The following is a 27,140-nucleotide window of genomic DNA, read 5'->3' on the forward strand; positions in this document are numbered from 1 at the left end:
TCAAGCCCCGCGTCAGGCTCTGGGCTGATGGCTCAGAGCCTGGAGCCTGTTTCCGATTCTGTGTCTCCCTCTCTCTCTGCCCCTCCCCCATTCATGCTCTGTCTCTCTCTGTCCCAAAAATAAATAAATGTTGAAAAAAAAAATTTAAAAAAAAAAATAAATAAATAAATAAAACAAAATTAAAAAAAAAAAAAGATAAAGTCTATGCTCCTGAGGATGAAAATCAAGGCCTTCTTTGAGAAATATTAAATCACATCTTGTACTTTAACAAGTACATCTGTAGTTTCCACCAAACCATTGTGTCACGCCTTCATACATTTGCATATACTGTTTTTTCTGCCTGGAACACTCTGCCTGGAACATCCTGCTAATTGCTTACTCATTCTTGGTTAGGCATAACTTCTTTCAAAGAGCTTTCTCTTAACCCTGTCACCAAGAGCAAAGTTAAGATGCCTCAACTCTGTGTTCCTGCAGTACCCTGTGCATATTTCTATTATAGCACTTATCTAACGGTACTGAAATTATTTGTTTCCTAGAGCTAGATCAGATTTTATTCAACTATGGGTCTCCATGTTCACTGAGTGAAGGAATAAATGAGTTAATAGGAGCACCAGGTAGAAATAGATGGGGGAAAAAGAAATCATGCAAGGTAGTTTTATGTTTATTACAGACAATTTCATCTTTAGAACTATGCAGTGAATTAGATATTATGATCTTCCTTTTACAGATAACAAAAATTGTGACTCAGAGATATTAAAGGGTCAAACTAAATGATTTCACATAATAACATATGCTTTCCAATAACCTGGTATGTTATCTATTTCTAAATAAGATAACATAATAACCCCTACTCCTTAGGAATAGTTAACATCATTGTCTCAATAGAGAAAGAATATACACACCAAATAGGTTTAAAAAGATAGCTCTTCAAAGAGCTAATGTTATCTGTGAGTTTTCTACCTTAGAGATTATACTTTAGTGATAAAAAGAGGAAAGACCAGCCATATCCTCTCAACTATACCAATGGTCTTTATCTACAACTCTCAGATGGAGGACCATCTGAGTAGAGAGAATATGCAGAAGAGCTCACAGAATGAAACCCACTTGGATCCCTCAGGAGGAGGGTAAAAAAGAATTTTAACCCTAAGATTCTCTAAAATTCAATGTAGCTTTGCTCATAAGGGAAATAGCATTTTCTTTCAATCTTTCCACTTACACATGCCAATCTACTTATGCAGATTAGCCAATACTTGACACTGGAAGGGCATACACCTAGAAACCCCAATCAACACTGGTTAAATTTCTACTTATTTTTACTTAGAACGTAGGAATCGATGCTGAGGTTAAATATAGTACAATCACTTATATATGCCTATTATTGACACTTTTTAAAAAAGAAATCTTAGGGTTTGGGAATCCCCCTAAGTTCACATTCTCCTACTACAGACTTTGCTATTCAATGCTTTATGCTCAAGGGTGATGCTTTCTCATGCTAATCACTCACCTGCATTGGCTTTCAGGTCTTCAGGTGTGACCATAACAACAAATCGGATTGCACGTTCATTTCGAAACATCTCATAAGACCATCGGCGGATGGACCGCATGCATTTCACTGCTGCGATGCCATTGTTGGCAATAAGAACCTGGGAGAGTGGTGGGATGGGAATTGGAGAGAGAAGTAGAAGAGGCAGGCAATGACAGACAAAAAGAAATGAGACCATTTGTGTAGACCTATCTTACTCCGAAGAGCCAGACTTTCAATTAAGAATTTGTGTTGCTAGTCTAGGCAGTTAGGAACCAGCTCCATGATCAAAGGATATTTTAAAATGTTAGCCCAGCAAATACTTTAATATATGCCAGCTAAAGCTTACTGCTTTTTTACTTCATTTCTTGAAGGGGAAAATCACAATTTTCAAACCTTGTGAATTTGTGAATTATTCTACTATACCTGTTACTAGGGAACAGAAGACAAACTTCAGAGGGGTGATGAATTATTAAGGAATGAAGGAAGACTAAACAGTGTAGTGTCCTTCACTATTCTCTGTTGTAGTAAAACAAGGCACTGAGGCCTGCACATGTGTAAGAACCCTGGTACCAACCACTACCTCTCTCCAAAATGCTAAACCGCAAATGCCTTAGAAGTGTAGAGACTACCTTACAAAGAATGGTCACAAGAAGAAAAGTAGAACAATCAATGATCCTGAGACTTCTCTGTAAACAAACCTTTCACCTCCTGACCTATCTTGCAACCACAGCCCCAGGGTAACACAGGCTAAAATATAAACTATCTTTATTGGAAGACTAACAGAAGGACACCACTGGAGCAAAACTTTTAGGAGTGGGAATACAGGTTCCCACCCTTTAATCTTTCAATCACCGCAAGCTATTTCAACCAAGTCATCCTCTCAGTTCTGACATGGTTTAGACAAAAGGGGCATAGAATTGCTCACAACACTTCAAAATACTTGTAATGTCTAAGTATTTCATATGGCATATTCCCTCTAAACATCTCAAATACCCAGGAAAAGCCATCAGTTCACAGTATATCAAACTGTTTAAGCCTTCACTCCCTTACTCTCAATCCAATGTGACATAGTATCTCCTTACCACCACCCCACCAGCCAATCAATTTACCATACCTTCTCAGATTCCTGAAGCCCAACCTCATAAAACCACAGGTTGTTTTAAAGAGAACTTTCTGGGGACACCTGGGTCACTCAGTCAGCAAAGACTCCAACTTTGACTCAGGTCATGATCTTGTGGTTCGTGGGTTCAAGCCCTGCATTGGGCTCTGTGCTGACAGCTCAGAGCCTGGAGCCTGTTTGGGATTCTGTGTTTCCCTCTCTCTCTCTCTCTGCCCCTCCCCCACTTGTGTGCATGTGCATGCGCGCGCGCGCGCGCGCGCGCTCTCTCTCTCTCTGTCTCTCAAAAATAAACATTAAAAAAATTTAAAAATAAAAAGAACTTTCTGACCACTTCATCTTTTAATTAGCTATGCCTAAATTACCTCAATGGTAAATACCCAGGAAATAGTGAAATTAACAGGATGCTACGGAGGCAGAGAAGTTAATTCTGCAGAAAAAGGCAGTTAGTCTCTAAAAACTACATGTTGGTTTTGAGCAAATCTAGACATGTCTAGTCATTAAATCTCATGCGCTTTTGAAAAAAAGTAATTCAGCAAGTTATAACTTACCTTCTCAATCACTTTATTCCCCCCAAAACGTGTAACAAATTCTGCTGGTGAAGCTACAGTGAAATCTCGCTGTGAGTCTATTTTCTTTCGGTCTCGACCTTGCTTTACTAGATGCAAGCCAGACATGCTGGACCTATAAAAAACAAAGAAAGCATGAAAGTCTTTAGATAGGATTTCTTCACACCATCTATCTCCCCTAGGGGTCTGCTTTTCACTACCATACTTATAACAGCACTTCCAACTGCACCCTTGTGATGACTGTATGCTGACAGGTCACACACTTTTTGAATAGAAGACAAGAAGGGGGGAAAAAGATATTTGCTTGTGGAAATTTAAGAAAAAAATATAAGTGTTCTTGAATAATAAAAGATAATATTAAGGTTTACCAACAAATCCCATCACAAAGCGACAGGCAAAAGCACAGACTGAAATGAGATAGTAGAGATAACAGACTCAGAGAGACTGGGAAAGCTAAGCAAACAGCAAGGCTGTCATTAGATCATGATTCTGGAATACAGATGACCTTCACCTCTGTATCTCTAGCCTCCACTTTTCTTATGAAATGTACACTTTTAACTGCCGATGAAGCATTTCACTTGTGTATTCCACAGGCATTTCAAAATCAACTCCAAAACCAAATACTTTACAAGGCAGCATAATAATATTTCATCAAATTTAAGACACTCCTCCTTTAAAAAAAAAAACTTAGGGGGCGCCTGGGTGGCTCAGTCGGTTAAGCGGCCGACTTCGGTTCAGGTCATGATCTCGCGGTCTGTGAGTTCGAGCCCCGCGTCAGGCTCTGTGCTGACAGCTCAGAGCCTGGAGCCTGTTTCAGATTCTGTGTCTCCCTCTCTCTGACCCTCCCCCTTTCGTGCTCTGTCTCTGTCTCAAAAATAAATAAACGTTAAAAAAATTAAAAAAAGAAAACTTAGAAAAATATCTGAAATTGATGTGTATCTTACAACTGATGGTGTGCTTTATTTAATTGGCAGTATTTTTTTTCTCAGTGGTATATACAATAATGGTGCCTCTAACAATCAATGGTGTTTTAAGAATAGATGAAATATGGTACTGGAAAAGTACAGGGCTGGGTTTAAATCCAGATCTGTCCACTTAATATTTCCAATGATCTTAAGTAAATAATTTAACCTTGCTCAACTTCCTTTTTCTCTTTGCAAAATACACATAGTATAGACTGTTCTGGTTATTTACCTACTGTCTCTCAACTCCAAGCTCACCCTTTTATGTTCTGCCCTGTGACGATAAAGCTAAGACTCTGCAAACCTAATCAGTTCTGCCAATGGGAAGGCAGAATGGTAAGAATAGGGATTTTATTTTTGTTTTCCAGCTTTTATCATCATTGCTCCACAGTAACAGAGAGTTAATTCCAGCCTCTACCATCTTTCAATATTCCTAGTGGGAGCCTCGTTGCATCTCTCAGTAGTACCAGTAGCAGCAGGTTGTGGCTCCTTGGCAGAATACCAGCCTTGCCACGTTCACTCACCCTCTGGGCTGTGCTGCCTAGGCCTATCAATCACGTACCTGTCAGGCTAGCTACTCATCTGTCCTGAGCACCAGCTACTCAAAGCTTATTCCCAGAGGTGCAAGCATCAGCCCCGATTGGCCCTCCCTCAAGCTGCTAGGTTCTGGTAACCCTACCTCTTCCTTTTTTTCTCCCAGCCCTAGGGGTGGTAGCTGCTTCCTGCAAGTATTAATTTTGGAGCTACTGTAGAAAATACCCAAGTTACCAGTTCTCACTACTGAATGCCCACTGGTTTATAATACCTAATGCAGTTTCTCTTTCCCTTACTGGACCTTGACTGATAGGCCTTCTTTGAAAAGGTGTTTTGGGGGTTAAATGAGATAATGGCTATAACTAAGCACTTACACACACTGTTTAACGGACAGCTCTTTTCTTATTCCCACCTTTCCTTCCTTTATCCTGTACTCTAACATCGATGCTGCAGTAATTTCTTTTCAAAATAAACGGGTATGATTAAAATCTTCCCACAAAGAAAGTACCAGGTCCAGATAGTTTTGAAAAACAAGTTCTCGGGGCGCCTGGGTGGCGCAGTCGGTTAAGCGTCCGACTTCAGCCAGGTCACGATCTCGCGGTTCGTGAGTTCGAGCCCCGCGTCGGGCTCTGGGCTGATGGCTCAGAGCCTGGAGCCTGTTTCCGATTCTGTGTCTCCCTCTCTCTCTGCCCCTCCCCGTTCATGCTCTGTCTCTCTCTGTCCCAAAAATAAATAAACGTTGAAAAAAAAAATTTAAAAAAAAAAAAACAAGTTCTCAGGGAGCCTGGGTGGCTCAGTCGGTTAAGCGTCTGACTCTTGATTTTACCTCATAGTAAAATGATCTGATAGTCGTGAGACTGAGCCCCACTTTGGGCTCCGCACTGGGTATGGAGCCTGTCTGGGATTCTCCCTTGCCCTCTTTCTCTGCCCTTCTCCCCTTCATGCTCCTGTGCTCGCTCTCAAAATAAATAAATAAGTAAACATTAAAAAAAAAATACTAAGTGCTCAGCAGTGGAAAGAAAAGAATTGTTAAAAAGTAAAAACAAATAAAAAATAAAAGAGAAGTGCTCTCAAACAACTTTTAAGGGCAACAGTCTATCAAACTTTCAAACAGTGAGAAAAGAAGTAAAATTCCTCAGCTAGAGTAACACTGATACTCAAACCAGACAAATAAGTCACATTAAGGGAAAAGTCCAGGTCCACTGTATTCATGACTACAAATGCAAAATTCCTGAATAAAATATTCTAAATAGTAGGGTATTGGTGCAAGGATGGGTAAAATATTACAAAAAAGTTACTCCATAACCAAGTTGAGTGTGTCCCAGGTATGCAAGGATGGTTTAATTTTAGAAAATCCATAAATGTAAAACTCTGTGTTAGATTTCCTAGCAAGTGCAATAAAATGAAAAATAAAATAAAATAAATTAGAGGCATTAGGATTGCTAGGGAGGAAGTTAAACTGTCATTATTTGTGAGTGATATAATCATTCACATAGAAAACACAAAAGATTCTGCATATTATTAGAAATAACAGGAGACCTCAGTCAAGTATTCAGAACTCCAAAAATATTATATAAAGATTATGCACAGATTATAATTTTACGAACATATCATAAAGTTAAAATAACTAAAATATATACATTTGGGGGAGATACATATAGATACAATAAACAGGAAGATAAAAGAATGTTATGAACACATGATTAAGGAAAATGATTATCTGGGTGGGGGAAGGCAGGGAGAAGTACTAAGGAGGAGAGACCATATAGTTAGATGCAGGTGATAGTCAAGGACCTACCTTTGTTTTAGATGGTGGGTTTTCAAATTCTTTTTATATTATTTTTTAAAATAATGCAATAACTAACCAAATAAATAAATAATATTAGCCCATAAATGGGCCAATGAGTGTGCTATGAAAGATTATGTTATATAATTCTATACATCTAAAGTTAAACACACACTCCTCAGAGATCAGCTGTCAGCTATTTAGGGAGGGAGCGAAAAGATGGGTAAGTTATAACTTAGAATCAACAAGGAGCTACCTGAGTATAAGACAAGAAAGGAAGCAAAGTCTTCATTGATAAAATTAAAGAGGAGAAGGGATTGGTCATAAGATTTTATCAATGGTTTAGTGAGTTCTGAGAATCATTTATAATCAAAGAGGGGAGAAAAACAAAACTATGTCTTACTTTTAACAATGGGATCCTTCATATAGCCATATTCTGAAGTGAGGCACTATGCTGAAAACAAGGGGATCAAGTATAAAGATGGAATAGATCTCAAAACCTTTATCTCTCATCTATCTTTTCTCAGGAAGCTATCAGAGAATACTGTCTTCCAAAAGGATGGAGTAAACCAAGAAAAAAGGAAAAGAAGGGAAGCAAGAAACAGACGAACCAATACAAAAGAGAAAGGAATTCCCTAGATATGACTGTTCAAATGGAGGACAGATTGCTCCAGGAGAGATGCCTCTGTGAAAACAGTGGACAGGTCATCTGTTATATTTACCCACAGAGAAACAAAATTCTGTGTGTGTGTGTGTTTGCACAATATGTATATATGTGTGTGTTCTGTTTAAATATGTGTACATATATGATTGTTTTATATGTATATATAAACAGTAATGCTATATAAAAATACTTTTATATACATAAAAATCATTTTTTTAATTAAAAAAATTTTTTTCACGTTTATTTATTATTGAGAGACAGAGAGAGACAGAGTGTGAGCAGGGGAGGGGCAGAGAAAGAGGCAGACACAGAATCTGAAGCAGGCTCCAGGCTCGGAGCTGTCAGCACAGAGCCCGATGCAGGGCTCGAACTCACAAACCGTGAGATCATGACCTGAGTGGAAGTCAGACGCTTAACCAACCAAGCCACCCAGGCACCCCTCATTTTTTTTAATTTGAGAGGGAGGGAGGGAGGGAGGGAGGGAGGGAGGGAGGGAGAGGGAGAGAGAGAGAGAGAGAGAGAGAGAGAGAGAGAGAAAGGGAAGGGTGGAGGGGTGGAGGGAAAGAGACAGAATCCCCAGCAGACTCCACACTTAATGCAGAGCCTGAAGCGGGGCTCAATCCCATGACCCTGGGATCATTACCTGAGACAATATCAAGAGTTGGACACTTAACCAACCAATTAAAAAACATTCTTAAGGGGCGCCTGGGTGGCTCAGTCAGTTAAGCGTCCGACTTCGGCTCAGGTCACGATCTCACGGTCCGTGGGTTCGAGCCCCGTGTCGGGCTCTGGGCTGATGGCTCAGAGCCTGGAGCCTGCTTCCGATTCTGTGTCTGCCTCTCTCTCTGCCCCTCCCCCGTTCATGCTCTGTCTCTCTCTGTCTCAAAAATAAATAAACCTTAAAAAAAAAAATTCTTAATTATACATATACATATATGTGTGTGTATATATATTTCTATAAATAGATAGATAAAATAGCTCAAAGGCTTTTTATTTACTCGACACTCAGTGGAAGTTTTGCTTGATTTTCCCCCAAAAGGGTCAAATGAAAAGGGAAGAGGTCAAATGAAAAGGAAAAGGAAAGGATAACTATTCTATAGGCAAATTTTGTCAACTTGGTGTTTATTGCTAATTTTCTGTTTCCGCCAAGGTCAAGTTTAATTTTCAGCTAGTATTTTTCAGAATAAGAATTCTAGATTGCAAAAACAAGCAAATAAAAAAAGATAATGGAGGAGCCCTTAATGACTGCTATCAAGCCCATCATTCAGGTCTTTCATGTTAATCCTCTGATGGAGAAGTACAGACCTGCAAGAGGCCTGAAGAAGGCCAAGGAGGCCTGACTCATTTCCTCTTCAGCCCCAAGTTCTACAAATAGGAAGAAGAAAGATCCTAGGGTAACAGAGCTTGGCACCCTCAACAACAGTCTGACTGCCCCCTGTCACATTCCATGACAATGATGGCAGGCACCTTTCCCAGCCCCAGAGACACATTTTTAAAAAGTTTTCTCAAAACTTTTTGGAAGGTACCATAGGATGTTCATACTACGCAGAATTGATATTTCCGTTTGCAACAAGTGAAGAGACTTCACTCCTGAAAAACCAGCCAAAGCCAGTGAGCAAATATGGCACAGACTGAGTGAGATCCCTTAGTGAAAGAGTAGCACAGCAAGGTCTGTGCAGGGGTGGTTATTTTCAATATGACTACAATAGCATACATGTGCCCGGGTATCTTTGATTCAAATTCTGAATGTAAAAGAAAGGCTTAGAACAGGAACAAATATGAGAGATTTTACTCATTTCTTTTAAACAAAAATGTTTCTGGGGCTCCTGGGTGGCTCAGTCAGTTGAGCGTCCAATTTTGGCTCAGGTCATGATCTCACAGTTCATGAGTTTGAGCCCCGCAGTGGGCTCACTGCTATCAGTGCAGAGCCTGCTTTGGATCCTCAGTCCCCTTCTCTCTGCCCCTCCCCTGCTTGCACTGTGTCTCAAAAATAAAACATTAAAAAAATAATAAAGTTTAAAAATAAAATTAAAAGTTGGCACAAAAACAGACACTCAGATCAATGGAACAGAAAAGAGAACCCAGAAATGGACCCACAAACGTATCGCCAATAAATCTTTGAAAAATCAGGAAAGAATATCCAATGGAATAAAGACAGTCTTTTCAGCAAGTGGTGCTGGGAAAACTGGACAGCGACATGCAGAAAAATGAACCTGAACCACTTTCTTATACCATACACAAAAATAAACTCAAAATGGATGAAAGACCTAAACATAAGACAAGAAGCCATCAAAATCCTTGAGGAGAAAGCAAGCAAAAACTTTGACCTCGGCCGCAGCAACTTCTTACTCAACATGTCTCCAGAGGCAAGGGAAACCAAAGCAAAAAAAGCTTCTGCACAGCAAAGGAAAACAATTGGCAAAACTAAAAGGGAACTGATGGAATGGGAGAAGATATTTGCAAACAGCATATCAGATAAAGGGTTAGTACCCAAAATCTAGAGAACTTATCAAACTCAACACCCAAAAAACAAATAATCCAGTGAAGAAATGGGCAAAAGACATGAATAGACACTTCTCCAAAGAAGACATCCAGATGGCCAACCGGCACATGAAAAAATGCTCAACGTCACTCATCATCAGGGAAATACAAATCAAAACCACATGAGATACCACCTCACACGTGTCAGAATGGCTAACATTAAAAACTCAGGCCAAGAACAGATGTTGGCAAGGATGCGGAGAAAGATCTCTTTTGCACTGTTGGTGGGAATGCAAACTGGTACAGCCACTCTGGAAAACGGTATGGAGGTTCCTCAAAAAATTAAAAATAGAACTACCCTATGACCCAGCAATTGCACTACTAGGTATTTATCCAAGGGAGACAGATTTGTTGTTTCGAAGGGGCACATGCACCCCAATGTTTATAGCAACGCTACCAACAATAGCCAAAGTATGGAAAGAGCCCAAATGTCCGTTGATGGAAGAATGGATAAAGAAGCTGTGGTACATATATACAATGGAGTATTACTCGGCAATCAAAAAGAACGAAATCTTGTCATTTGCAATTACATGGATGGAACTAGAGGGTATTATGCTAAGTGAAATTAATCAGTCAGAGAAAGACAAACATCATATAACTTCACTCATGAGGACGTTAAGATACAAAAAAGATGAACATAAGGAAAGGGAAGCAAAAAATAATATAAAAACAGGGAAGGGGACAAAACATAAGAGACTCTTAAATATAGAGAACAGAGGGTTGCTGGAGGGGTTGTGTGAGAGGGGATGGGCTAAATGGGTAAGGGGCATTAAGGAATCTAAGGAATCCTGAAATCATTGTTGCACCATATGCTAACTAACTTGGATGTAAATTTAAAAATAAATAAATTATTAATTTAAAAAATAATAATGAAATAAAATAAAAAATTTTCTTATAGATACAAAAAAATCACCAAACCAAATTTCCCGTAAGTTCCAGGGTTTAGCTGTCAAAGTCTTACTGTTTTTTAAAGGTATATATAGCCCAAATATGGCACCTAAAAACTTACCTTTGAAGCATGTAATATCTCATCTCCTTAATTTCCTCTGTAGAGCCCTGCATATCAAGATGGCAAAGGAATGGAAGCTTTTTCTTCAGGTTTCGGCCTTGTAAACACAAGCTGCAGTCCGTCCTCCTGTTGCAGGTGCTTAAAACCCAGGAGGACAAGAGATACTGTGCCTTCTGCCTACTTCTTGGCCCTGCTTCAGTCAGACTAGAGTATTCCTGATGGCCTCAAACTACAGTCTTTTTGTCTACTTTGTCCCCAATTTCCACATTTCCCCACCTTTCCTCCTTTTTGTATTTTCTCCCTAAACTTGGTTTACACACAGAATTGGTTGATTTCCCAAGGGGACTAAGAGGAGAGGGGGAGAAACAGAAAAGCCTGTATAACTAGAAAACAGATCTTAGCTCTGCATGAGCGGCAGCAAACATGTTTCAACAACAGTCACTTTCTTCTGACAGTCACCAGAGAAAAAGCTCCACAAGACTCTCCTGGCTGCCAGGAGCACATGACAGGGAGGGCCCGGGGCAAAAAGAAGACAAGTCTACAAGGACAACTGAGCCAAGAGAATAATGAGGTCGTGAAATCCAGAGGGAGGAGGACAGCACAGCCTAAGTAGGGTAATTTCTGAGATCCAATCAAACAAATAATACTGATTATCAGACTGCAAGAAGGGAAAAAGCAGGTCAGGCGGTAAAGAAAGCAAGTAGAAAGGACAAGACATATCACTACCGAGGAACTTTGAATAAAGTGTGAGCCACAATTTTAATTTTTAGGCGAAACTAGTGATACATGCATGAAAAAACCTTTTTTAAATAAAGCAACAAAATCTAAGATTTTATTCACCCAAACTTGAAAGTAAGAATGGAGCTAGGACAAATGGGATATAGAGAAGATGTGGATAAATTCTTGAAAGGAAAAGGGGCCCAGACAAATATTTTACACACAGAGGTCTGACCCAGATTAAGCAGGGAAGAGAAAAACCCTGCTTAGAAAGGCTACTGGAACACATATATTGCTATAAAAGCAAATCGGCCAGAGATAGATCTCTTAAAAAAAATAGTTTGAATGTTATATAGTAACAAAGTCCTACTTTAGCTTTTAATAAAACAGATGCTAACGCTATTGCTCCCTTGTAATGGGAGAGACTCCAGTAGCTAAAATCTGCAAAATCAGAATTTCCTATGATAAATCATCAGGAAAAGTATAATTCACCAGAGTCATGTGGTAACTTCATTCATGTACCACAAAAAAATTCTTTCCCACCAAAATGCTGGATAGAAATAGTTAATGATCTGTTGCCAACTATGCTGAGAATCTATTGATCTTCCAGAAAACTCTCCAAACAAATACACAAATAACCTGGAGCAGATATAGAAGATAAATGGGGCATTTGGGTGGCTCAGTCGGTTAAGCGTCCGACTTCGGTTCAGGTCATGATCTCACGGTTTGTGAGTTCAAGCCCCGTTTTGGGCTCTGTACTGACAGCTCAGAGCCTGGAGCCTGCTTCAGATTCTGTGTCTCCCTCTCTCTCTGCCCCTCCACCACTCAAACTCTGTCTCTCTCTCTCCTTCAAAAATAAATAAACATTAAAAAAAAAAAACTAAAAAAAAGAAAAGAAAAGAAACAAGATAAATGATCAAATAGAAAACAAATGATTAAGGCAAACAAATTCTGATCTTCAGGCCATTCAGATGACCCAACCTGAAAAGACTTAACCAGGCCACTCAACATGACCACCAGCCATAACAGAAAACGTACATCCTTGTTGTTTAATGGTCTAGGCCATTTCACATCATTCCTTACGTGCTATGCCAATGTCCAATAAAGTTTAGTCGTTTACTTTTTCCTTTGAAGACCCAAGCTGATGCAAAGGAGCCCTCCTATTTTTATGACTCTTCAAAATAACATGTCTCAAAAATAGAGCACTGAGGTCTTTATTCAGAATAATTACAGTGACCACAGCTGTAGAAGCAGCTCGGTTTTACACATATCTAAGTGTCTCCAGATGTAGGCAGGTCCCGAAAGACAATCATTCTCTGCCTTTGTTATATAAGGTCAACATTCAAAAACAAATAAAGCCTTGGGTATAGAATAAAACAGGCTATTTTTCATTCAATTGTATCAAAAAATATACTAAAAAGGTACACTCAGTAATCAAGTCTGTGCTTCTTTCACCAAAGGATCTTTCTAAAACAGCCACTAAACACAGCACACCCAGATCCAAAAACAAAGCTTGAGTTTCTAATCTTTTATGGATGCTGCTCACAATCCTTCTGTAATATTAGAACACAAGAAATAAAAAAGCCACATTCATTCCTCCAAATTCAAAGCATCCCCACTTTAATCTACCATGAATAGAGAGTGTCCAAAGTAGACACATACCTGGCACAAAATCCAACTAGAAGCCCACAATGATCCCAGCATTGTAACATGCCCAGCACCCAGGATGACGTAGCAGTTTATCCAGCAGACAGTGATGCATGAGCTGGCTTGATTGCAATGCAGTCTCAGTCCTACTGCAGCACACGCTGCGAGAGACTGTTTTACACTGGGGCTTTTCCAGGCAGAGAAATCTTGGATCAAGGATAGATCTCTTGAAAATCAACTGACCATATATATATATAAAGGTTTAGTTGTGGGCTCTAAATTCTGCTTTTCTGATCTATATGCCTATCTTTGCAGCAATGCTATAGGGCCTTGAAAATTATGGTTTTATAATAAGTTTTGAAATCAGGTAGTTACAAGTCTTCCAACTTTGCTCTCCTTTTTGAAAATTGTTTCTAGGTCCTTTAGGTTCTCATGTAAATTTTAGATCAGCTCATCAAACTCTAAAAAGAAAGGAAAATAAAAAGCCTGCTGGGATTCTGATAAGGATTATGAGTTTACAGATCAATTTAGGGAAAACTGCCATCTTGACAATACTGATTCCTCTTAATCTCTGAACATGGACTCTCTCTGCATTTATTTACATCTTTGGTTTTTCTTAGCAACGTTTTATAATTTTTAATATTCAAATCTTACACTGGGTTTGTTAAATTTATTCCTAAATATTTTGCTCTTTTTGATACCACTGTGAATGGAATTAATTTAATTTTGTTTTTTGCTTGTTCATTGCTACCTAGTATATACAAATACAATTGATTTTTGTATATGGATCATATAGCTTGTGACCTTGCTAAACTTACTTTGAAATGTTTTAACTTTATTGAGATATAATTCACATGCCACATATTTCAGCTATTTAAAGTATATAATTCAATGGTTTTTACTATATTCATGTAGTTATGAACCGTCATCACAATCAATTTTAGGACATTTTCATTACCCCAAAAGAAACCCCACAGCCAGTAGCAGTCACTCCTTATTTCCTCCAAAACCCTCCCCGGCTCTAATCTACTTTCTGTCCTTATAGATTCTGGTTATTTCACATAAATGGAATGACAGGATATGTGGTCTTCTGTGACTGGCTTCTTTCACTTAGTATAATGCTTTCAGTGTTGTAGCATGTATTAGTACTTAATTTCTTTTTATGGACAATTAATTCTCCATTGGATGGATATACCACATTTTATTCTTCCATTCATCAGTTGATAGATATTGAATTGTTTCCACTTCGTGCCCATTGTGAATAATGTTGCTGTGAACATAAACGCACAAATTTTTATATGGAGATGGGCTTTCATTTCTCATAGGTATGTAACTAGGAGTGGAATTGCAGGATCATATGGTAAATACTTCATTTTATAAGAAATTTTCAGGGGCACCTGTTTGGCTTGGTCAGTAGAACATTTGACTCTTGAACTTGGGGTTGTAAGTTCAAGTCCCATGTTAGGTGCAGATATTACTTAAAAAAATAAAATCTTAAAAAAAATAAAGGGAAATTTCCAAATTATTTTCCAGAGTGGTTGCATCATTTTACATTCCCACCAACTGTGTACAAGTGATCCCATTTTTCCATACTCTTGTTAACATTTGGTGTTGTTAACTAGTTTTTATTTTAGGCACTTTGATAGGTGTATAGTAATATATCACTGTTGTTTTAATCTGCACATTCCTAATAGCTAATTATGTTAAACATCTTTTCATGTCCTTTTCTGCCATCTGTATATCCTTTTTATGATATTATTTCTTTGTAATTTCTCTCTCCTTATTGAGAATTTTATTTATTGATTTGCTGTTGTCATACTTTAAAAAAATTATTTAAACATGTTTTCCTTTGGTTCTTTGAACACATTTATGATAGTTGCTTTGAAGATTTTGTCTGCTAAATCCAGCATCTAGGAACACCTGGAGAAAGTTTCTTTTTTCCTAAATATGGGTCCTAAATATGACTTTTTTTCCTAAATATGGGTCACGCTTTCGTATTTCTTTTCATGTCTCATGATTTTGTTGAAGACTCAACATATTAAGTAATTTATTATAGCAAGTCTAGATTCTGATTTCTTTTACCTATGAAGGTTGTTGTTGTTACTACTACTCCTTCCCTATGCCCCTTCCTTCCTTGGCTTAATAACTTGCCTCGGCTAAATCTGTGAAATATGTCCACCCCTAAGTGTGCAGCCACTGATGTCTCAGCTCATTTTCTTTCTATTGCTTGTTTTTATGTTGAAACCTGCCTTCTAAGTGGTTACCTCTGTATCTGCATAGCTTATATGTCTCTCAATGATTAGGCAATGATTATGTTTAAAGCCACTAAAGGCTTCTGGATTCTGTTCATGTGTCTGTGTGTGGGAAGGATAGCACATTTAAAGTTCAGGACATTTTAGGGGTGCCTGGGTGGTGCAGTCGGTTAAGCATCCGACTTCAGCCAGGTCACGATCTCGCAGTCCGGGAGTTCGAGCCCCACGTCGGGCTCTGGGCTGATGGCTCAGAGCCTGGAGCCTGTTTCCGATTCTGTGTCTCCCTGTCTCCCTGCCCCTCCCCCGTTCATGCTCTGTCTCTCTCTGTCCCAAAAATAAATAAACGTTGAAAAAAAAATTTTTTTTTTAAATAAAGTTCAGGACATTTTCAAGTCTGCTCTGGCTTTTACTTCTTATTGGGACTTATCATGTCTACTCTATGCATACAAGCAACCTCAGCTAACAATATACTTGTTCCAACTACAAACACACCTCAGTCTATTAGAGCCAATGGCCCACCCGATACATCAAATGCCAAGAGAACCATTTCCACTGACAACACCAATGGCCATGGGCATCATCCACCACTCAAAAATGAGTAAGCTTCCTTCAATCTCAGCATCAAAACTGGCAGTCTTATGGCCTACCCACACTGGAAAAATCTCCACACCACCCAAGCCTAGGGAAGGGAGTAAGAAGAGTCTTAGGCAAGAACACCATAAACTCCTACTGTTCTTACTGAATTTCAGCAGTTTTTCAAACAACTCTTTTTAGATTGTTGTATGTATTTTGGTTGATTTCAAGGGTACTGAAATGGTTTTGCCAAGCCTTACAGTTGCTTTTTGGGTTAAAGATTTATTGATCCTTACTCAGCTATAGCTGGAAGCCCTGTTTTATTTACTTTTTGAGATATAACTTCATACAATAACGTGCAAAAATCTTAAGTATACACTCAATTAATTTCACATATGTATATACCTGCATAGCCAACCACCCCATTAAGATACAGAACATTTCCAGAGTCTCAGAGGGCTTCCTTAATGGCTCTGGTCATGATCCCAGGGTCATGGGATCAAGCCCTGCATTGGGCTCAGTGCTGAGCATGGAGCCTGCTTAAGAGTCTCTCTCTGCCCCTCTCCCCAACTTGCGTGCTCTCTTTCTAAAATAAAAAAAAAATTAAAAATAAATTTTTAAAAATTCATCATTGTGACATAGCAGTAGTTCGTTCATTTTCATTGCTGTGTAGTATTCCATTGGGTGCCTATCTCATAATTTATCTAATCTATTATTGATGGACATTTGAGTTGTTTATGAATCTTCACCAGATTTGTCCTTATACTTGGTTTTTGGTGACAAATGCACTCATTTCTTTCGGTTAAATACCCAGGAGTGGACTTGCGTATTGATACAGTATGTGTATGTTTAATTTAAAAGATACCAGGGGTGCCTGCATGGCTCAGTTGGGTTATGTGCCCAACTTCAGCTCAGGTCATTATCTCATGGCTTGTGAGTTTGAGCCCTGCATGGGACTCTGTGCTGACAGCTGAGAGCCTGGAGCCTGGTCCGGATTCTGTGTTTCCCTCTCTCTGCTCCTCCTCTGCTCATTCTCTCTCTCTCTCTTTCAAAAATAAAAGTAAAATTAAAAAATAAGAAATTGTACAACTCAACACCAAAAAAACCCCAAACAATCTGATTAAAAAATGGGCAGAGGATATGTAATAGACATTTTTCCAAAGAAGACCTGCAGATGGCCAATAGATATGAAAAGAAGCTCAACATCACTAATCATCAGGGAAATGCAAATCAAAACCACACTGAGATTATCACCTCACATCTGTCAGAATGGCTTTTATTAAAAAGACAAGAAATAACAAGTGTTGACAAGGATGCAGAGAAAAGGGAACCCTTGTGCGCTGTTGGCAGGAATGGAAAATGGAAAAACAGTGTGGAGCTTCCTCAAAAAATTAGTAATAGAACTACCATACAACCCAGCAATTCCACCTCTGGGTATTTCTCCAAAGAAAACAAAACACTAATATATTTATTTATATTTTAAAAATATATGCACCCTTATGTTCATTGCAGAGTTATTTACAATGAAATAAGGAAACAACTAAGTATCCATCAATAGATGAATGGGTAAAGAAAATGTGGTATACACAGGCAATGGAGTATTACTCAGCCATAAAAAAGAATGAAATCTTGGCATTTGCAATGACATGGGTGAACTAACCTAGCAGGTATTATGGTAAGTGAAATAAGTCAGACAGAGAAAGACTAATACCTTATGATTTCACTTATATGTGGAATCTAAGAAACAAAACAAACAAAACAGAAACAAACGCATAAATTAAATGCAGAAAACAAACTGGTGGTAGCCAGAAGGGAGAGTGGGGGGAGGGGGGTGAAATAAGTGCCAAGGATTAAGAGGTACGAACTTCCAGTTACAAAAATATATAGGTCACAGGGATGTAGTCAATAATCTATATTGACTACAGCAGAGGGAATATAATCAATAATCTGTAATTCCTTTGTATAGTGACAGAAAGTAACTAGACTTATTGTCATGATCATTTCATAATGTATATGAACACTGAATCACTATGTTGCATATGTGAAACTAATGTAATATTGTATGTCAACTATACTACCCTTAAAAAGAAGACGTTGAAATATCTTTTTCTTATTGATTTATAAGATTCTGGTAGCAAGGTGTTTTCTTCCTGTTTTACTAACTGACAGAACAAGTTGGGGGGGGTGGTAATCAAAGATACTGAAGAACAACACAATTAAAAAACTTAACTGACAAATATAGAATCCTACAACCAACAACTGCAAAATATACATCCTTCAAAGGTGTTATAAAATCTTATCAAAACTGAACATATGCTAGGGGCACCTGGCTGGCTCAGTCAGTAGAGCATGTGACTCTTGATCCCGGGGTTGTGAGTTCAAGCCCCACGTTGGACACAGAGCTTACTTAAAAATATATACATATGCATATACATACAAAAAACAGATTTTTTTAAAAAAATTTAACCATATGCTAGGCTATAAAGTATCAACAAACTTCCAAGATTTGAAATCACAGAGTATATCCTCTGAATACAATGGATTAAACTAAAAATCAATGGCAAAGATACTAAAATACATTCAAATGATTTTAATACATATCCAAGTGTCTTGAAATTAATGAATCCACTTCTAAATAACTTAAGCGTCAAAAAAAAAGACACAATAAAGGTGGGTGAGATGGGTGAAGGTGGTCAAAAGGTACAAACTTCCAGGGGTGCCTGGGTGGCTCAGTCGGTTGAGCGTCTGACTTCAGCTCAGGTCACGATCTCATGGTCTGTGAGTTCGAGCCCCGCATAGGGCTCTGTACTGACGGCTCGGAGCCTGGAGCCTGATTCGGATTCTGTGTCCCTCTCTTGCTCTGTTCCTCTCCCGCTCATGCTCTGTCTCTGTCTCTCTCTTTCTCAAGAATAAATAAAACATTAATATATATATATATATTTTAATAAGAAAGGTACAAACTTCCAGTTATAAAATAAGTAAGTCCTAGGTATGTGATACACAATATGGTGACTATAGTTAACAATATTGTATTGTGCATTTGAAAGTTCCTAAGAGAGTAGATCTTAAGTTTTCATCACAAGAAGAAAGAAAAAAATTGTTAAGTATGCATAGTGATGGATGTTAACTAAACTTATTTTGGTAATTATTTTGTTATACGCACATGTATAAATTTTACATGTATATGTATGTATTTATATGTATAAATATACAAATATAAAGTCACTATGCTGTATACCTAAAATACAATGTTATATGTGAATTATATCTCAACTAAAAAATTAAAAAATTAAATCACAATGAAAAGAAAAACATATCTTAAACTGAATAACAATAAAAATATATCACATCAAAACTTGGGGATACAAGATGAACTAACAAATGGATACCGAGATACAGAAATGGGTAGATAACTAATAAAGCAAGTATAGGAAAATGTTCATAGTAGAATCTAGGTGATGAGTAAAATCTAGGCGTTCTCATAAAATCTCTCAACTGTGCTGTAGGCTTAAAATTCTTCATAATAAAATGTTGAAAAAAACCTTGAAATATAGGCAAAGATGGGCTTGGGGAAATTTGTAGTTATTAGTACACAGCTTAGAAAAGAAATAATAATCTATCTCAAAAGGTCAGAAAAAAACATATTAAGCCTAAAGAAAGTATAAAGAAAAGGGGCACCTGGATGGCTCAATCAGTTAAGCAACCAACTCTTGATTTCAGCCCACATCATGATCCCGTGGTTTGTGAGATTGAGGCCACAGAGCCCCACATCAGGCTTCACGCTGACAGTGTGGAGTCTGCTTGGGATTCTCTTTCTCCCTCTCTCTCTGCCCCTCCCATGCTCATGCTCACTCTCTCTCAAAATAAGTAAACTTAAAAAGTATGAAGAAGAGAACGAAGATGACAGCAGATATCAATAAAAGAGAAAACAAATGTACAATAAAAAAAATCAACAAAGACAAAAAGTTGGTTCTTTGAAAAGTCCAATTAAACTACTACTTCTATTTTTTAAATCAATTTATTTCAGAGAGAGAGAGAGAGAGGGAGAATGCACGCATGCATGTGCATGAGTCGGGGAGAGGCAGAGAGGGAGGGAGAGAGAGAATCCCAAGGAAGTTCCTTGCTCTGCGCTGAGCCCAACATGAGGCTGGATTTCACAGAGAGCAAAATCATGACCTGAGCCAAAATCAAGAGTTAGAGGCTTGACCGACTGAAACCACCCAAGTGCCCCAAAATTAGAAACTTCTATAAGACTGATAAAAAATAATAGAAAATGCTAACTTGATATCAGGAATGATGAAGAGGGAACTCACTACAAATTCTAAAACATGAAAAAGAAAGGAGTATGTTTATTATGAAGTTTATGCCAATAAATCTGAAAATTTAGATTCAATTGGTAAATCATCTGAAAAAAAAATTTTCTATTCCACCCAAGAAGAAACAGAAAATTTGAACAATCCTAAATCCACTTAAAAATTTTAATATATACATATAATTTAAGATACTACCACCTTTTGTGAATGTCCCTGGCCAATCTTTATATCTGTCTCAGCGATTCAATAAATATCTACTGACTGCCCTACTATGTGCTATAGAGAGTGCTGGGTATACAACTGCAAACAAAATGTATATGATCACTGCTCTCATATTGGTGACAGGGTAACAGAGACAAAAAAATAAATGAGCAAGTGAAAATATTATAAATTGTGGTGAGTCCTTTGAAAGAAAAACAAAAAGATTACAAATAATAACAGGCCTCTCTCAGGAAGTGATATTTAATCCGAAACCTTAAAAAGGGGGCCTTAAGTAATCACTGAGAGAGTAAGAGAGAATCCAGGCAAAAGGACAAGTATGTATGGCCCTGAGATAGGAAAGACTGGAACACCAGGGGAACTGAAAGGCCAGTATGACTGAAGCACTGTCAACACATGGAAGCTGACAGAAGTCAGATTATTCAGGGCCTCAGGAGCCAAGGTAAGAATGTAGTATCTTGGGGCACCTGGGTGGCTCAGCTGGTTAAGTGTCTCACTCTTGGTTTAGGCTCAAGTCATGATTTCATGGTTCTTGAGTTCAAGCTCCGCATTGGTCAGTATGGGACCTGCTTGGGATTCTCTCTCTCCCCCCCTCTCTCTCTCTGCCTCTCCCCTGCTCTCTCACTCACACACTCTCTCTCAAAATAAATTTTAAAAACTTTTAAAAAAGATTTTAGTGTCTTATGCTAAGTGTGACAGGAAATCAGGGGGCAGAAAATCCAGTTGAGTGACCATTCTATTAATCCAAACAAGAGTTGACAGACTAAGGCTAAACTAAAGTGATGGCAAGTGAATGTACTGAAGTAAATATTGGAGACAGAATCAACAGAACTGAAGTATGATTTCCCAGGTTTCTGACTTAAGCAGAGTGGCCAGAGGTGATATTTATAAGAGGTGGAAGACTATGGAAGGATCAATTTAGAGAGGATAGGGAGAAATCAAAAGTTCAGGTCTAGAGGCAGTTGGCTGGCTTAATCCATAGAGCATGCAACTCTTGATCTCAGGGTCATGAATTCAAGCCACAGGCTGGACGAAGAGGTTATTAAAATAAAAAAAAAAAAAAAGGAGTTCGGGTCTATAGGACATTCAAACGAAGATTTCACATAAATAGCCGAACATAGCAAGTCAGATCAAAAGATAGGTATGGGATGGATATCATAAATAATGGGAGTTATTGGCATACAAACAGTAGCAAAGGGATGAGATTACGTAGAAAGAAAATGTATACCAAGTAAAAGGACTAGAAGGTCCAAGACCAAGCAGGACTAAATGCTGGAAGTAACATGAAAAAGAAGAGCTTGCAAAGGAGATTAGAAAGAGTACCAGGGACACAGGAGAAAAGACAAGAAAGCACAGTTTTCAGCAGGAAAGAGAAGGCTGTGTTTCAAGGAAAAAAGTAGGTACCTGTATAAAGCTACTGAGAGGACTAAAAGGATGAGAACTGAGAAGGACCCAATGAATTTAGCAATACAATAGTCACTGGTGATTTTTAATGCAAGCAGTTTCAGTAGCATGATAGGGCAGAGTACACACTAGTACAGGTTGGAAGACAGAATGAGAGAAGAGGAAGAAAGAACCCTTCCGAAGATCTTGGCCATGATGTGGGGCAGAGAATTAGGGGAGTAGTCCAAAGGGAGCATGGCTATCAAAGAAGGATTTTATAAAGATGGGAGTCATCTGAGCATGTCTGGATGCCAACATGAGTGATTTAGTAGAAAAGGGGATATTTAAAATGTAAAGAAGATGGGGCGCCTGGGTGGCGCAGTCGGTTAAGCGTCCGACTTCAGCCAGGTCATGATCTCGCGGTCCGTGAGTTCGAGCCCCGCGTCAGGCTCTGGGCTGATGGCTCAGAGCCTGGAGCCTGTTTCCGATTCTGTGTCTCCCTCTCTCTCTGCCCCTCCCCCGTTCATGCTCTGTCTCTCTCTGTCCCAAAAATAAATAAACGTTGAAAAAAAAAAAATGTAAAGAAGAGGATCACTAAAGGAAGGAGGATCTTGAGAAGTCCTTAAAACAAGAAGGAAAAATGAAAACATGAGTCTAGATACAAGTAAATTTGAAATTAGATGTTGGAAGGAAGAATTTCTGGTGTGATAGTTTCTATTTTCTCAATGAAATATGAGGCAAAGTTATAAAATTCAAAGTGTGTCTAGAAGGGACAGGAGCTAGGGATGGGTTTAATGACAATGGAGAAAGAACACAATTGTTGTTGTGAAAAATGAAAGGCCAAATAACCAGAAGAGAAAAACAAAATAGGAGAAAGAAGAAAAGTTTCACAGCACAGGCAGCATTTGAGAAGGACCTTACAAAGTGATGACCCAAAAGGATGAATGGAATTCCAAAAGTCAGGGGAAGGGCATTCCAGTAAGAAAACACAGCAGAGGAGGACAAGAGAGAAATCCTATTATCCTCTCAAGTAGCTGTTCTTTTTTCTTCCTTGCCATCAACTTCTTAAAAGGGTACACAGTGTTGACATTGCTGTTCCTTCATTTACTACTACTTAATCTCTGGACATCTACTAAAGCTGTTCACCCCAAGAGCCTCCTATGCACGAATTTCAGTGCTTTTTCTTTTTTTCTTTTTTTTAATGTTTATTTATTTTGAGAGAGAGAGAGAGACAGAGTGTGTGTGTGTGTGCACGCGTGTGCGTGTATGGGTGCAGGCACAACCTGGGAAGGGGCAGAGAGGGGAAGAGAGAAAATCCCAAGCAGGCTCCATGCTTCAGCGCAGAGCCCAATGCAGGGCTCAATCTCACAAACCAAAATCAAGAGTCAAAAAAACCTGAGCCAAAATCAAGAGTCGGATGCTTAACCGACTAAGCCACCAAGACGCTCCCCAGTGTTGTTCCTCAATCTGACATTTCTTTTCAACACTGTATGTTACATCTTCCACCTTAAAATTATCCTTTCCTTCTTTTTTTTTGTTTTGTTTTTTTTTTTTTTTTTGGTGCTCCTTCTACCTTCCTGATCATTTCCTGTCTCCCTTTTTCACCCTTCCTTCCATCTAAAGGTAGACATTTCCATAAGACACACTTCCCTTCTACTTATATACTCTCCCTCATAATAACCTAATCTACTTGCACAACTTTAATTTCAATGAAACAAACATTTATTAAGCATGTATTATATGCCAGGCATTGTTCTAAACGCTAGAAAAGTGGTTCTCAGCTCAGGTTTCATATCAGATTCATGTGGAGAGTACTAGCATGAAGACTGCAGGGTTCCATAACCAGAAACTATAATTTAAGCAGTCTGACACACAGTTTAGGGATGCATAGTTTTTTATTTATTTTTCAATATATGAAATTTATTGTCAAATTGGTTTCCATACAACACCCAGTGCTCATCCCAAAAGGTGCCTCCTCAATACCCATCACCCACCCTCCCCTCCCTCCCACCCCCCATCAACCCTCAGTTTGTTCTCAGTTTTTTTTTTATTTATTTATTTATTTATTTATTTAAATTTTTTTTTCAACGTTTTTTATTTATTTTTGGGACAGAGAGAGACAGAGCATGAACGGGGGAGGGGCAGAGAGACAGGGAGACACAGAATTGGAAACAGGCTCCAGGCTCCGAGCCATCAGCCCAGAGCCTGACGCGGGGCTCGAACTCACGGACCGCGAGATCGTGACCTGGCTGAAGTCGGACGCTTAACCGACTGCGCCACCCAGGCGCCCCTCAGTTTTTAAGTCTCTTATGCTTTGGCTCTCTCCCACTCTAACCTCTTTTTTTTTTTTCTTCCCCTCCCCCATGGGTTTCTGTTAAGTTTCTCAGGATCCACATAAGAGTGAAAACATATGGTATCTGTCTTTCTCTGTGTGGCTTATTTCACTTAGCATAACACTCTCTAGTTCCATCCACGTTGGTACAAAGGGCCATATTTCATTCTTTCTCATTGCCATGTAGTACTCCATTGTGTATATAAACCACAATTTCTTTATCCATTCACCAGTTGATGGACATTTAGGTTCTTTCATAATTTGGCTATTGTTGAGAGTGCTGCTATAAACATTGGGGTACAAGTGCCCCTATGCATCAGTACTCCTGTAAGGGATTGCATAGTTTCTGAAAGTTCCACAGATGATTCTGTTGTTGCACAGCCAAATCTAAATACTGTTTTCCATGTTATATGTGTCTCAGCATGACAGACAAGATGCTTAATGAGCTCACCTTTATCTTACCAGCCTCTTCCTCCAGACACTAAACACCCTGTCTCCCTCACATTTCAATAATACTCAATGACTTATAATTACCTGAACATGCTAGATGTCTCAGTCTGGTATCTTTGTACATGCTGTCAACCCCACCATCACTGGTGTTCCTGCTATATACTTATCTCTGTTGCTTGTCTGTTTTCTGTTTATTTCTTCAAAACTGAGTTTAAACAAATCTGAAATATTACTGACACCTTACAGATCTCAACAAGCCCAGCATAATAATGATTAAAGCTCTTGTATTAGAAATAATGTTAACTTGGCACAATGTTTGGCTAGCCACTAATATATCCTATTGGTAAAAAGGACCCACTAAAGTAATGCTATAAGATGATCAGTTTACCTTTTAGAAAGATCCCAATGGCCATGTGGAGCTTATACTGAAAGGGGAAAGAGGCTGGAGAAGAACTAAAATACTCTTGCCAAATCCAAATAAAATATAAAAGCAAGAACAATAGCAGTAGCAAAGGAAAGAAAGGAATGGATTCAAGAATTATTTGGGTATACTGGGGCACCTGGGTGGCTAAGTCAGTTAAGCATCTGACTTCAGCTCAGGTCATGATCTCAGGCTTGTGGGTTCAAGTCCTGCATCGGACTCCGTGCTGACAGCTCAGAGCCTGGAGCCTGCTTCGGATTCTGTGTCTCCCTCTCTCTTGGCCCCTCCCCTGCTCGTGCTCTCTCTCTTTCTATCTCTTTCAAAAATAAACATTTTTTAAAAATTTAAGAATTATTGGGGTATAGCATCAATAAGAATACCTAACTAGGTGTTAGGGGTAGGGGAAGAGGGGTAGAGGAGAGAGGAATCTCATAGAACACCCATATTTCTAGCTTAGAAGACCAGAGAAATGGGAATACCATTAATTAAGTTAGATCAAGAGAGAGGTTGTAACCTATGAGAAGAGGGCTAAAGCCAGGAAGCTTTGCAGAAAATTAACAATTAGGAGGCATGTGGAAAAAGCCAAGCCTACTCAAGCACCTGACAGGGTAGAGTCAGAAAGGAGAATTGGGAGAGAATGTTACTAAAATATAAGGTGTAGTTTCAAGAATGAGTGAAAAGTCAACAGTGTCAAATTTTGCTCATCAGGAGGTCACTGGTAAGTTTTCTAAGTGTAGTTTCAGAGAAGTGGTAGAAGCAAAAGCCAACTGCAATAGATTGAAGAGTGAATGGAACTACCGGTCGACAGTAGCAGACGGAACATTTGTTTATTTCTATTCTCTACCAAAAATCACACGAAAATGACAACAAAATAATAAAAGAAACATAAAGACATAAGAACAAAGAAAACGAAAGAGGAGGACCTAACAGATACAGATGTCAAAAAATTTTGGGAAATAGAAAATGGATGATCAAGAAGTAACTCAGAAACCAAAGAGCCTATGGTATGGAAAGCCTCTTAGAAACAAGCATGATTCTATGGGAATGCAAGCTGGTGCAGCCACTCTGGAAAACAGTATGGAGGTTCCTCAAAAAACTAAAAATAGAACTACCCTACGACCCAGCAATTGCACCACTAGGTATTTACCCAAGGGATACTGGTATGCTGTTTCAAAGGGACACACGCACCCCAATGTTTATAGCAGCACTATCAACAATAGCCAAAGTATGGAAACAGCCCAAATGTCCATCGATGGATGAATGGATACAGAAGATGTAGTATATATACACAATGGAGTATTACTCACCAATCAAAAAGAATGAAATCTTGCCATTTGCAACTACTTGGATGGAACTAGACGGTATTATGCTAAGTGAAATTAGTCAATCAGAGAAAGACAAATATGACTTCACTCAAAAGAGGACTTTAAGAGACAAAACAGATGAACATAAGGGAAGGGAAACAAAAATAATATAAAAACAGGGAGGGGGACAAAACAGAAGAGACTCATAAATATGGAGAAAAAACTGAGGGTTACTGGAGGGGGTGTGGGGGGGGGATGGGCTAAATGGGTAAGGGGCACTAAGGAATCTACTCCTGAAATCATTGTTGCACTATATGCTAACTAATTTGGATGTAAATTAAAAAATAAATTAAATTAAAAATTAGGAAAAAAAAAGAAACAAGCATGATTCTATGTTAGCACTCTGGAAAAACTCAGGAATTAGAATTGTCCAGTATATCTCTATTAGCAAGGGTGGAGACAGAGCTGAAAACCAAATAAAATCTATAGTTTACTTAAAAGTACTATACCAATGTTAACTACTTAATTTTAATAAAAATAGGGTTGCTAGAAAAAATACAAGATGCCCATTTAAATTTTCCATTTCAGGCAAACACAAGTAATTTTTTATATAAGTATGTCTAATGCAGTATTTGCAGTATTTAATTTTTATATGAAAAATTATTGTTTACCTGAAATTCAAAATTAACTGGGCAACACATATTTTTATTTGCTACATCTGACAACTCTAGATAAATGTACTATGGTTATGAAAAATATTAATAGTAGGGGAAGGTATGGGGCGCCTGGGTGGCGCAGTCGGATAAGCGTCCGACTTCAGCC

General features: G+C 38.6%; 1 protein-coding gene across 16 annotated transcripts in view; it reads right to left on the reverse strand.

The window, feature by feature from the left end:
• The window catches only part of ACACA (acetyl-CoA carboxylase alpha), a 283,001-nt gene that overhangs the window by 191,778 nt on the left and 64,083 nt on the right, over positions 1–27,140 (reverse strand). For 13 of the 16 annotated variants that reach the window (XM_040455131.1, XM_040455127.1, XM_040455128.1 and 10 more), the window contains 2 exons: positions 3,194–3,326; positions 1,505–1,643 (listed from right to left, as the gene is read on the reverse strand). In XM_040455131.1, the coding sequence (XP_040311065.1) occupies positions 1,505–1,643; positions 3,194–3,326 (272 nt within the window). Of the gene's footprint in view, positions 1–1,504; positions 1,644–3,193; positions 3,327–10,707; positions 11,559–13,086; positions 13,203–27,140 lie in introns of those variants that run through there. The other 3 variants (XM_040455133.1, XM_040455132.1, XM_040455134.1) reach the window with 3 other exon arrangements.

This window comes from Herpailurus yagouaroundi, unplaced genomic scaffold, assembly GCF_014898765.1.
Source record: "Herpailurus yagouaroundi ecotype Mexico unplaced genomic scaffold, PumYag 215, whole genome shotgun sequence".
NCBI classification, from domain to species: Eukaryota; Metazoa; Chordata; class Mammalia; order Carnivora; family Felidae; genus Herpailurus; species Herpailurus yagouaroundi.